General features: G+C 43.0%; 1 protein-coding gene across 5 annotated transcripts in view; it reads left to right on the plus strand.

Moving 5' to 3' along the window:
* EML6 (EMAP like 6) overlaps positions 1–13,668 on the plus strand; it is a 176,275-nt gene that overhangs the window by 36,962 nt on the left and 125,645 nt on the right. For 4 of the 5 annotated variants that reach the window (XR_013984757.1, XM_081000806.1, XM_081000802.1 and 1 more), the window contains exon 3: positions 12,135–12,294. Coding sequence is in view for 3 of the 5 variants with exons in the window: in XM_081000806.1 (XP_080856932.1) it covers positions 12,135–12,294 (160 nt within the window). In the remaining 2 variants the exon portion in view is untranslated. Of the gene's footprint in view, positions 1–12,134; positions 12,295–13,668 lie in introns of those variants that run through there. The other variant, XM_081000804.1, reaches the window with a different exon arrangement.

Genomic DNA, 13,668 nt, shown 5'->3' on the forward strand with positions numbered 1-13,668 from the left:
GGCTCCATGTTCAATCCAATGCAGCATTTCCCCCCCCCTTGGTTTGCCCCTTCTTGGTGCTAGGGGCGCCCCCTTTGTTCTGGCAAAATACAGGATAGGGCGGGGTGGGGCTGTTGGTGGACATTCCCCCCCACCCCCAATCTGGCATTGAAGTGATTTCAAAGCAATCCATTAAAATCTATTGCAGAATGGTCCCTCTGGAATTTGTTCACACACACACACACACACACACACACACACACACACGAATTTGGAAATCTACCTGTGCTTGGCTACCCAAAGCTTAAATATTCATGACTTTTCAAACCCTTGCATTGGAGATGATCCCTAACATGGCACACAGAGAGAGAGCGCGCACAAAACTCTATCAACACAAGACTTAGCATTTTACATTGAAGTACAGGACAATCCTGTATTATACAGGACAGGTGGCAACCCTACTTGGTAGGCTAATTAATTTGAAATATTTGACTACTCTTCCTAGAAACCCCCCTTTGGGCCTGCCTTGCTGTGTCTGCTGTGTCGCCTTTACGGGCTGCTGTCATTTTCTCCCCGTTTGTGCTCACACTGCATCCCTGTGGGGCTGTTCTGTCAATAATCTTCCCCAAGGCGGAGCAGCTGAACAAACTTTGTTGAGTTTTTTTGCTGGAAAAAGTCCTATGCACTTCAGGAACCAGCGGCACAAAAGGTAGGTTGCTAGGAGGGATGCAGGAACGTGAAGGAGAGACCTGCTCATGTGAACAGTAGCCTTTTTTAGATGTCGTAAGTATGGTGATACTGAAAGCATGGAGAGAAAGGATTGGGCCCATAATCCCTTGTCCTGTCTTCCACATGTAGACAGTTTGAGAACAGAGCCTACAGACATGCAAGTAATACACGTACAGTGGTACCTCGGGTTACATACGCTTCAGGTTACAGACTCCGCTAACCCAGAAATAGTACCTTGGGTTAAGAACTTTGCTTCAGGATAAGAACAGAAATCGCGCGGCGGCGGCACGGCAGCAGCGGGAGGCCCCATTAGCTAAAGGGGTGCTTCAGGTTAAGAACAGTTTCAGGTTAAGAACAGACCTCCAGAACGAATTAAGTTCTTAACCCGAGGTACCACTGTATAGGCTTCCTCCATGTGCCTTGTGCTCATACGCCAGTCATTATATGGAAATTCTTCAGTTTGGTTGTGTACTTTTTGATGTATGGTTTGTTGTTAATGACTACTTTTGTTTCGTTTGGAGTTGCTTTTTAAAATATGTTGTAAGTCACCTTGAGCATGGTTTTAACTTTGGAAAGGAGGCATACAAATAAAATGATGACTGGCTGGCTCGCTGGATTGGCCTCAACACCCCTGCAGCCACTGATGTCTCTGCCTTGTTTTAGTAAATAAAATAAATACCAGCAGAAAAGCTAAATCTGAATACTGCCCTTCATCGGAAGATCTCAGGGTGGTTCCCTGCATAAAAATACAAAATGAAAACATAAAATACATAATAAGAACAAGAACAAAACAAGCCCATACCGTATACATGCACACACAGAGTATTTGCCGGCAGAACAGCTGCACTGTCAGACTAGTCTGCTGGTGTATCTGTTATGATATTGGCACATCTGGCATTCTAGTGGTGCAAAGCAGTTTCTGCCAAATCCGGTGGCTCCTTAGCTGGCAGAATTTGCCCTAATTCTAGTAAATATTTTAGATTTTTATTTGGCTATGTCTTATAGCTAATAGTGAAATGGAGCCGTTGTTAACTTGTTAATGCTTTTTTTTTTTAGTTTCAGCAAATGGGGGGGGGGAGGCTCAGCGTTGCCTTTGATTATTCTGGGTGGCAAGAAAAAACCTTTTGCTTGAAGAGGAGCTTTGCATCCCTCAGATGTTTGCATCTATGTAGTAATAGGACTTGGCTTAAAAACAAAGTGGCAAGCGTCTTCCCTTCCTCTAGTCTAGCACATGTTGCATAATTCATGGCATCCCAAAATCAATATGCTTATCTCAAAGAACCATATAAATGTAAATTAATTTAATTTATCATTGCTTCGCCTTTGTCACTCGTATTATTTCCATCTGGGCCGCGGCATAAGCCGAATCTCTCATTTCTCTTGCCTGCCATGTAAATAGCAAATACCATTCCAATTGCAACCAAAACATACCATTAATTTTGCACCCCCAATTTCAGACACCTTCGTTCCTCTACAGGCAGAAAATAACTCACGTTCTTCTTCATCTAGAGTTTTCTAAAGACTGTGGCTCTGCATTTTTTATTTGATCAGCATATAGGAGCACCATAGAAAAAGAGATTTATGTTTTCTTGAAGATGGAAGAAGCCCTGAGCACAGTACATGGCACGGTTGCAGCAGGGAACACGCAATACCTGTACTGCTTTTGTAAGAAGCCAAGGTAGTGTATGGGTGGTGGTTCTCAGGCAGTCTCTCTTGCTCAAGTCCTGGCCAAACCCAAACCACCATTGTGTTCAGTAGTACATGCAGGCCTGATAATGATTCTTACATGTTTGTGCTGACACAACGATCAAAAGAGTACATCTTGAATTCCTCCCATTAATCAGTGTTGAATTATGTTGTGTAAAATGTTGAGTTATTGGATTACATCCAGCTAAGTTTGAGTCAGAGTACACTCACTGAAATTAATGAACTGAATTTGGTTATGTCATATAACTTTGGATGGGTCTGTTCTGAGTAGGACTAGCATTGCCTGCAACCCGTTATTATTAGTATCTGTAGCCTTGTTTGGTTCTGAAAGCGGAATTTGTATTGCATTTCTTATATATTGATACACTTTTGTTAGGACTGTGTGAAACACTTAGGAATTCCTGCCGAAAAGTGAAGCTGTATATAAAATGCATGCATACATACACAACACAATTAATCCCGTTGTCCCAAACATGCTTGCAGACTGACATGCTTTTTATTTCTTAATGTGGAAATAAGTATTTTGTGTGGAGGAAGATTGAGTCATGCGCTGGGGCAAGCCCCCACTTTGCAATCTGAATTGGTAAAGCCCAAACGCCGTCCTACCACCCCCATGAAAAGAAGACCTTAGATTTGACTTGCAACCCTGAGACTTTCTTCTGAGCATGCATGCCTAGAATAAGTTGCACTGAGCATAGGACATACGGTTTGCTCCAAGAGCTAAAAATTTATCTTTGGGAAAAGCAAGCTGATATGTTTCCCTTTCAAATGTCAGGAACCAGATGCTCTGCAGGCTTTCTCTTTTATCTTTTTTACAGCTCCAAAAACGATCTCTCTGATAGCAAAGAAACAAAATAAGCAGCTCATTGTATCCAAAATCTGTCCCCCCCTCCCCAAATTAGTTTTTATTAATATTGCCATGATTCTGATAGAACTTCCAAACGTTCATTATTGTTTCAGGCTAGACTCATTTATTCTTTTTATTGGGAAACCAAAAGGAGGTGGTTTAGGGATGAATTACAGAAGTGGACACATACTTCAAAAGGGCTCAGTGATGGGGAAAGAAATGCTATGGGTCTTTATTGTGCTCCTATAAATCAAGGTGAAACTGAAAATACTTTCTGTCTACAGGCTCACAATCTGTGAAGTTGTTTACTCTATTTTTATAGCATCTTTTCAACAAGTTGCCAAGGCAGCTTTTTAAACACAAAGGGAAGGGACAGATTATATGTGGTGAGGGGGGCAATCTAATGTAGATAGCTGTGAGGAAAACTTTATTATATATGCACCTTAAAGAAAAATGAAAAAATCATGTATTAATTAACAACAGCACCTTTGATACGTCAAGCATTAACTAATGGCGTCAGGTCAAATAAGCTGGGGAAATTAGAATAAAGATCTACACTGGCTTTTATAATGAACATGCAGCCCAGTCTTCCATATTGAATTTGGTACTTCTAAAATGGGATTTATATGTACAGCAAAAATAATAATTATGCAACACAGTAATTTCATCTCTGTGAGGCAGATTGATGCAATCTGGGCAAGACCAGAACCATTGTCCCCTCCCCCCTCCCCCAAGTATTGTTGTTGTTGTTTAGTCGTTTAGTCGTGTCCGACTCTTTGTGACCCCATGGACCAGAGCACGCCAGGCACTCCTGTCTTCCACTGCCTCCCGCAGTTTGGTCAGACTCATGCTGGTAGCTTCGAGAACACTGTCCAACCATCTCGTCCTCTGTCATCCCCTTCTCCTTGTGCCCTCAATCTTTCCGAACATCAGGGTCTTTTCCAGGGAGTCTTCTCTTCTCATGAGGTGGCCAAAGTATTGGAGCCTCAGCCTCAGGATCTGTCCTTCCAGTGAGCACTTGGGGCTGATTTCCTTAAGAATGGATAGGTTTGATCTTCTTGCAGTCCATGGGACTCCCAAGAGTCTCCTCCAGCACCAAAATTCAAAAGCATCAATTCTTTGGCGATCAGCCTTCTTTATGGTCCGGCTCTCACTTCCATACATCACTACTGGGGAAACCCCAAGTATTACTATTTTTATACTTTAATTTTTCAGTTTCTGAAAATATTTATAAGAAACAATGCTCATTGCTCATCCTCAGAAAATATGGGCTCCCCACATTGGTGGCTCTGGTGCCCATTGGGTGGAAAGGCAGGGAGACCAGCACTAAATGGAGACACTGAGCAAAGCTAGGCAGATCCCATCCTCTTCTCTTTTGAGTTCTGCAAGAGCAATACTGGAACTAAGGAAGAGGAATCTGGCAGGCAGTGACATCCTTTGGGCTGTTTGTAAGAAGGCAAGCAGGTGGGGGCTGGCTTCCCCACTCACCGTAACAGGGACACGGGTGGCGTTGGGGTCTAAACTACTGAGCCTCTTGAGCTTGCCGATCGGAAGCTCAGCAGTTCGAATCTGAATGACAGGGTGAGCTCCCATTGCTCTGTCCCAGCTCCTGCCAACCTAGCAGTTCAAAAGCATACCAGTGCAAGTAGATAAATAGGTACCGCTGCAGCGGGAAGGTAAATGGCATTTCCATGCACTCTGGCTTCTGTCATGGTGTCCCATTGTGCCAGTAGCGGTTTAGTCATGCTGGCCACATGACCCAGAAAGCTGTCTGTGGACAAATGCCGGCTCCCTTGGCCTGAAAGCGAGATGAGAGCCACACCCCATATTCGCCTTTAACTGGACTTAACTGTCCAGGGGTCCTTTACCTTTTACCACTCCCATGGACTAGCCTCTGTTGGTTCCCCACTCCTGTTTTAATGGACAATTGTGTGCGTGCTCTTCTTGTAAGCGAAGGAGAGAGCGATGCAAACTGTGCTACCTAGAAAGAGCAGGCATTTGGCGATGGCACCGAGTAAAATATTCAGGGCAGTAGGTCACACTCAGATTAGTCCTGCTGAAATCAATAAACATCCCTAGCTTAGGTCCACTAATTTCAGTGGCCTGGCCTGAGTTGGACTTGGATACCATCCCAAATGTTCCTTAATTTCAATGGGTATGCTCTTGGTTGAATACCACCCTATATGTTTAATTCTGTGGTGGGCATGGACATTTCTTTACCCATTCAGCAGCTTCAGGTCCAATGACTGCCACCCACAAATGCCACCAGCCTGGTCTTTCCAGCCATTCCAGTGCAGTACTTGGCCAGCAAAGCAGATTAGAAAAGGTGGACATGTGCATGTTTGTGTATGAAGAGCTGAATTCCTGAGGTGCAAATGCATTTCAGAGCATTCACAGCGGCCGTTTACAGCATTTATACCTCCCCTCCCCTTTAGCCCAAAAGGCTCTCAGAGCAGCTTACAAAAAAAATCAGTATTAAGACTGTCCCTTCCCCCAGGCTTACAGTCTAAAAGGACATTAAGGGGAAATGAATGGGGAGGAGGAAAAAGGAAGCAGGAGCGCAAGGTCTTAAAGCTGCAGTTCTGAGCACCAGCTCCTCACCAATCAGTCAGCAGCGGTTCTGGCTCCCCGTTCCATCTCTCAGTTCCAAAAATCCTTTTAATACAAAGTCCTCAAATAGAGGACATGTATATTAAACTGACAAGGACAGAGTAATCTTTTTTTATCAGGGAATGTTTGATTCCAAATCAAGTAAGTGAAGCAGCACATTCCCATGGAAATCCGGTGCACACATGCAGAGGTTTTAGCAAGCAAAAGTAGGAAGCAGGTGTATAACAGGGCATGCAAGCCCATTCTGGGGAAGGTAGGTGGCAGGTGAAATTTGATTTAGTGTCTATTGAGAAAGGGAGATCCAGACAGTGGTCTTGCCTTGTTTGCGTGCAGTGGGCGGGGATAGTCGTTTTTCAACAATTGGAGCCTCCAGTTGTGGGTCCTTGGCAGCGGGAGTGCTTTTCCGAGAGGCAGGAATCCTGCAAATACGGTGATACCTCAGGTTATATACGCTTCAGGTTACAGACTCCGTTAACCCAGAAATAGTACCTCGGGTTAAGAACTTTGCTTCGGGATGAGAACAGAAATCGCACTCCGGCAGCGCGGCGGCAGTGGGAGGCCCCTTTAGCTAAAGTGGTGCTTCAGGTTAAGAACAGTTTCAGGTTAAGAATGGACCTCCAGAACGAATTAAGTACTTAACCTGAGGTACCACTGTATATTCTCTGCGGTGGTTGCTGGCATGTCCAGTATATGGCAGCGTAAGGCATGTGAGAACGACACACGTAACATTTCCCACAACACAAAGTTACATATAGTAATCAAAGAAAACACTACATTTTTATGGTGCGGGGTTAGAATGCAGTAGAAATATCTGTCATGTAGGTCTTTTAGCAGGCTGTGCATTGGTAGATCCAAGAGATATAAATATTTTCATTGAAAGATTTTCGTAGATGATTAAGGTACAGAAAACATCCATGTTTTCAATTCATAGAGTCCTTTCTATGGGTCAGTTACATTCGGTGTGAGATGCTACTGTCATAGGCATTGTGAGGTTTTGTGGGGATAGAAAGTGGGGGGGAAAGAAAGGGGGGCAATGAATAGTTCGGAAAATATCCAGGACTACTTTTCTGATGGATTTTGGGCGGGCCAAGAGCACATGGATGCTGCAAAGGTCTCACTGTCACATCACAATCATCACTGTTTGCTTTTGTTAGGTGGGATCAGAGTGTCAGCTGGTAAGCAATGATTTGTGTGTAACTGCAAAAATGTTATGGAACCAACCTGTGGTAGCTTGATTGGTAAGAATCTTAAGAAGAAGAAAATTGATCCAGCATATCTTCCTTGAATAGCAGTCATTCTGAAATATACTCAGAGTCGCAAAGTGATATTTCATGCTCTTTATTCAGCTCATAGTGGTGAGGAGGAATGAATGAATGTCCCCTCAAAGTATCTGCTTTATATACATTATTTACACAATGGGCTGCACATGATTGGCTAATTCCGGAATTCTACTGTAAGCCAATCAGGTTGTGGATTCACTTCTATCTGGAGCAGGATTGGGTAGTTCCTGCCAACCAATCATACTGCTGCATTGTTCTAGGACCAATCAGACTGCTGCATTCTGAATCCTATTGTTCTAGGACCAATCAGACTGCTGCAGTTTGGATCCTATTCAACTCAGTACATAACACATTCCATTAGCTGACAGCTCAAAGTTGAACACAGTGATCATAATTTTGACAGTTTGATTGAATAGTCCCTTTAATGGACGTTCCCTGTTGGGTATTTGAGGACCCATTTAAGTGGATCGTAATAAATCTAAAAAACGACACGTTAAATAAGAAATCATGCATGGTAGGTCTCCGTTGTCATTTCTGCAATTGAAAATGCACGTTTAAGAGATCTATGCTCTCCTAGGAGGAAGTCATTACTGTTCTGTGTAGTTATTGAATGAAATATAGTTTGCGTTAAGGGTAACTGTATGCTTCTACTTGGAGCTCTTTGTTGCAAACATAAAGCAAGGGGAAAGTAAATGGCATCCCAGCAGTTCTCTTCCTAAGTGGTGCCTTTTGCATGTGAATACTTTATTCTCCCGCATTAAGCAAGTCTGCTGTATAAAATATTGTAGAGAACCTAACATGTAGCCTTTCAGCTTCGACAGAGCTTTACAAATAATTTTTTTGGGGTTCCTATGAAGATAAAGAGTGCTTTTCACTGAAGCCTAGAAACAGGGAAGGTCTTTTGCATAGAAAAAAAAGCATGCATTTACAACATTAGTATATATATATATATATATGTGTGTGTGTGTGTGTGTGTGTGTGTGTATTGCTGTAACACTTATAAATATGTAAGCAGCCATTCCTGGATGGTGTTTTTGGCTTGCTTTTTTTTAATCCCAGGATTCTCCAAAGTGTCGTAGGGGTATACATATACTCACCCTAGCATCTGATTAAACATTTGTTGGAACCATCTATCAGGAACTGGTTTGCAATTGTTGGCTTCCCCGCTCAATAAATGAGGGAGTTAAATGAGAGATGGAAGCAGGAAGATGTGGCAGAACGGCAGAAGAACAGGAGGCCTGGATAGCTTTTTGCTGCGTGGCAAAGTGATGCCTAGGAGCCTCTCTCACATGGCCATCGGATGGCGTAGATTGCAAGGTTCCCTTCATTTGGCAAAGCTCCATTTGTTGTTATGTGAACAGGGCTTGGCTTGTCCACACTTGAAACCCTTTGCAAATAGAGAGGAATAGCTAGGGTTACCATATGTCCAGGAAAACTAGGACATGTCCTGTTTTTGAGGGCAAACTTGCCCATTCGGGTGGATTTTTTTACAATTTAAAGGAAATGTGTGGGGGTTGGGCTGGGGCTGCTCTGCACGCTGCGGATGCTGCCAGCCCAAGTTGGGAAAAGAGGCACATAGGCATGGCAGTGGCAGGCCCGCACCTGCATGCCTCTTTCCCCGGCTCGGGCTGGCAGCAGCTCAAGCTGTCGTCCTTTTTGCTCTTCAAGATATGGCAACCCTAGGAATAGCAAGCAAGAGTTGGCGAGCGACAGGCAAGGGAGCATATTTAATAAGCACAGAAAATAACGGAAACATTTTAACATAATTCTATTTATGGTACGAACAGCTCAAAAGTCATGTACAATTAAAAGTTAAAAATTCTGTGTTTTCATATTCTGTGAATATGATTCAATGAGTTCAAGAGGAAAATCTATCCATTTCTAGGGTGAATTTTAATTGCTCTTATTCTCTCTGTGTGTGTTTTTAAAGTCCTTATGTACACCAGTAAGAAATACCAAATATTAAGTGGCATATTAAATAACTGAATTAAAAAATGTTTGTTATTATTTTTTAAATTCTACCCACCCTCCCAAGTTGTATAGGAGTGGTTTACAAAAACCCCTTACCCCTTTTTTTTATCCTCACAACTGTGTGACTGTTTCAGGGTCATCCAAAGAGCTTCATGGCTGAACTCCAGTCCTTACTCAGCAGCTAACTGCTACATTACACTGGCTTTCTAAATACATATTCTAACAATGTGTTGTTCTGGACGTAGTTTGGACAAGTTCAAAAATGCATAAACATCGCAAGCAAACTATCAGACGCCAACTAGAGATGTGAAAAAGTAAGCAAGGACTCAGTTGTGCAGTGAGACTTCAACTCTCAAATGCAAGAGCAAGATGCGTTTCTGCCTCTTTGGCGGCGCTACCATTGTCACAAAAAATCCTCAGACTTTTTTTGTGGTAAGGGAAATGATAGGGAAATGCATTGGGAACTGAGTTGACCATCGCTCGATGCAATTTTTTACAACCTCACTGCAAACAGAAACGAATGCTCGACCTCCATGCAAACGTTGCAGAAACAGGTCGTCTGGAACGGCCCTACGAAAACAAGGAACTAAACAGAACATAAACAGGGAAAGTTTATAGCATCATCTGAACTGAATCGGCTCTTGGAGAAGATAGGATATAAGTTTGTAGCTTATCAAATTTTATTTGAATTTAAAGGTGGTTCTGGGTCTTCCCTCCCCCCCGCCCCAGACTTTGCTGTAAAGCTTGAAAATACGTTAGAACGACAGAAATAGCATCAGAAACAAAACTGTGTATTCTCAGTGAAGCAGAGTTTTAGCAAGATAGGAGATTCTGGGCAATGCACAGAGTACTGCGACAGAAATTGCGGAGGTGTTGCAAGTTTTGCCATCTGGCAAAGACCCTCAGCCAGATGGATTCGCTAATGGCTCCTATATAGTATTCAATCGGGCTCTTCTGAAAGGCATGACTGGCATCTTTAATTATTCCAAATTAAGAACGAGCATGCCAGATACTGCCTTGGATACAAAATATATAAGCAATGCTTTTTAGAAGGTAAAAAGTCATGGTCCCAGTCACTGTGCTTCATTACATTAGTAAAAGTGAAAGCATGTTAGCCAAATTGTTGCCTTGCGAGTTATTTCTCAAGTATTTGGTGCATCAAGGCAACATTTTTAATTATCTGTTTTTGCAAACTTCTTATTTCATGGACTTTCAGTTTCTTCAGTTTGAGGAGTTACTGTTATTTCAGTGGATACAATTAAAAAAAAAAACTTTTCACAAATCTTAATCTATACGGCTGCAACAGAGGGAGAAATGAGGTCACCCCACTCTCTCAGCTGAGAGCCCACCAGCCATTTGCCTCCTACTTTCACTGAACTATTTCCATTCAAGCTGGTCGTTATAAGAACTTCGTAACTTTAAGAAATAGTGCTTGTGTTTGCTTGTTTTCCTCTTCCCTCCCCTCCCATTTTTCTCCTTGTGCTGTATCTTTTAGATTGTAAATATGAGGACAGGAAATGCCTTACTTGTAACTCGTATAAGCTACTCTGGGATCATTTTTGGTGAAGAGTGGCGTAAAAATACTTTAAATAAATAATAGTCTGGGCAGTTAATGTAGAGCTTTCAGCCTTCAAATATCTGTGGCCTTTTAGAAGTGGGTGGGATGTTCTTAATAAATCCCACCCCCACCCCCGGTTTTGTTGTATCTATGTGTAGGGTGTGGGTGTTTTTATTTGTTTGGATAAGAACAGTGCTTTTTTTCTATTAAAAAAATGTTTAGGGGTATTCTCATTTTCCTACTCATTGAAATACTGCCCCTCAATGAAGCCAAACTCAGATTCACAAAATGTTTAGGGGTATGCGTACCTCTGTGTACCACCAGGGGGAAAAAAAGCACTGGATAGGAATAAGAATGGTAGAAGAACTGTTGTTTCCTCCTGTTGGAATTCCATGTTGAGTTTGCCTTGCTATGTGATTTGGTAAGGGCAGGGTGTAGTTATAGGGGTAAGGTAATGGTAAAGGGACCCCTGACCATTAGGTCCAGTTGTGACTGACTCTGGGGTTGTGGCGCTCATCTCGCTTTATTGGCTGAGGGAGCCGGCGTACAGCTTCTGGGTCACGTGGCCAGCATGACTAAGTCACTTCTGGCGAACCAGAGCAGCGCACGGAAACGTCATTTACCTTCCCGCTGGAGCGGTACCTATTTATCTACTTGCATTTTGACGTGCTTCCAAACTGCTAGGTTGGCAGGAGCTGGGACCGAGCAACGGGAGCTCACCCCGTCATGGGGATTCAAACTGCCGACCTTCTGATCAGCAAGTCCTAGGCTCTGTGGTTTAACCCACAGTGCCACCTGTGTCCCTTTAGTTATAGGGGAGGGTGTGGTTATTTCCTCTTACAAAGCATGATCGCCCTTCAGAGTAGCTATTATGAGTTGTGGGGCAAGAACTCCCTCTATCTTTGTGTGGGCTTGAGGGCCCTTGTATGTCTAAAGAGAGAAGTAGTTAGATCTGGAAGACAAAAGCAGCATCAAGCGTCTGTTGCCAAACCTAGTTTCCTGGACAAGAGAGGGTATTTTTACACCTGAAATTGCAAGTGCTTTGACTTCTCCTCTGCTGGTCTCCTTCTAGCATTGCAGTGTAGAGAGAGCCTCAGAGGCCCCTTGGATCACACAGTGAGACCTTATGAAGGTTAAAGGATGACACCCCTTGCAGTGCCAATTGCAAAAGAAAAACTGGAGGTGGAGCAGGGCAGCAATCAACTGCCTGGAACCTTGAACAAGAGCACTACTGTTTGAGACCTGGGATGCACTGCAACATTTTGTTGCAGGTCCCACTTCTGTGTTCACAAAAAGAATGAATATGGATGGGGTAGGGGCAGTGATTCATGCACTGATAAAATAATTGTTGAGAGCGTTACTGAAAATGTGTAAACAAAAATAACTATGAGTGCATTCTCTGATAACGTGGTACTGAACCCTTATTTTTGAACTATCTCCCCCCCCCCCCCAGTCTAGCTCTGCACCCAGAAAAAACCCTGGTTGCTACAGGGCAAGTTGGGAAGGACCCTTACATTTGCATCTGGGACTCCTATAACATACAGACCATTTCCATCCTGAAGGATGCTCATACCCACGGAGTTGCCTGCTTGGCTTTTGATTCGGATGGCCAGGTATGTATCTACAGTATTTGGCTAAGAGCTAGTCATTTCAGAAGGCCTTTGGAGTACCAGGCTGAGATGGCTTAGCAGCATCTTTCAGTTCTCGTTGTTGCCACCTTAATATACCACCCTGCTGTGTTTCATTGTTTTCATTCGATTGTGTTGTAACTGAGGTTTTAGTGCTCCAGATGTATATACAGTGGTACCTTGGTTCTCAAACTTAATCTGTTCCAGACGTCCATTCCAAAACCAAAGCATTCCAAGACCAAGGCACGCTTTCCCATAGAAAGTCATGCAAAATGAATTAATCCGTTCCAGACTTTTAAAAACAACCCCTAAGATAGCAATTTAACATGAATTTTACTACCAAAGAGACCATTGATCCATAAATTGAAAGCAATAGTGTACTGCAGTCACACAATCAATCAATCAATCAATCAATCAGTAGCTGAACTGGGTTCCCCACAGTCACAAAAACAAAACAAAAAAGAGCCGCAAAAACAAAAACGCAAAATAAATAGCAAAAACAGACAGACCTCAGCGTAACACTCAAAACGGAAGTGTGGCACTCAAATCGGAATCGTAATACTCAAATCATCAGCGTAACACTCAAAATGGAAGTGTGGCACTCAAATTGGAAGCGTGACACTCAAAACAGACCACGTTCGGCTTCCGAAAAATGTTCACAAACTGGAACACTTACTTCTGGGTTTGCAGTGTTTGGGTTCCAAGTTGTTTGAGTACGAAGGCATTTGAGAACCAAGGTATCTCATTGTGCATTGTGAGCTACCCTGAAAGCTCTGCTGGGGCCAAAGAGGGTGGTTAAAAATGGAATAAGTAGGAACAGTTCATCAAGTCACCATTAGCACTCTGCTATTTGTGGGCAGGGGGCTGTATGCCTTTTAAAATATTTCATAGAGGGGCACCTGATGTTGGCATTTCACAAGCCAGTATACAATGCCCTTCCTGCTACCCTTGCCTGCTTTCTTAGCCCTCTGCTTGCTTTCTCATTGGGAACTCTATGCTTCTTCACTAGGGACCTCTCCAGACATCCTTTTCCTCGTGCATTCATGATGATTTGTACTTTTGACAAGACTGGGGCAGTCAAACACAACCCCACTTTCAATACCATTTGCACCTGGAAATGTTTTGGGGTTGGTCATACTGTTTCATTTCCAATAGGTGCACATCCCACAACTTTTCATACCGCAAGCATTCTGGTTTTTTTTATTCTCCTGCTTTTGTTGTGTTGTAGTCCCTCCAGAAAGCAATATGTGGTAGTACTGCAGAGCAACTAATAAAGCAGAATAAATCTACAACTAATGCACTAAAAGTTAAAAAAATAAAAGGTAAAGGACCCCTGGATGGTTAAGTCCGGTCAAAGGC

This window comes from Podarcis pityusensis (genome assembly GCF_964106645.2).
Source record: "Podarcis pityusensis genome assembly, chromosome: 3".
In the NCBI taxonomy this organism is placed as follows: domain Eukaryota; kingdom Metazoa; phylum Chordata; class Lepidosauria; order Squamata; family Lacertidae; genus Podarcis; species Podarcis pityusensis.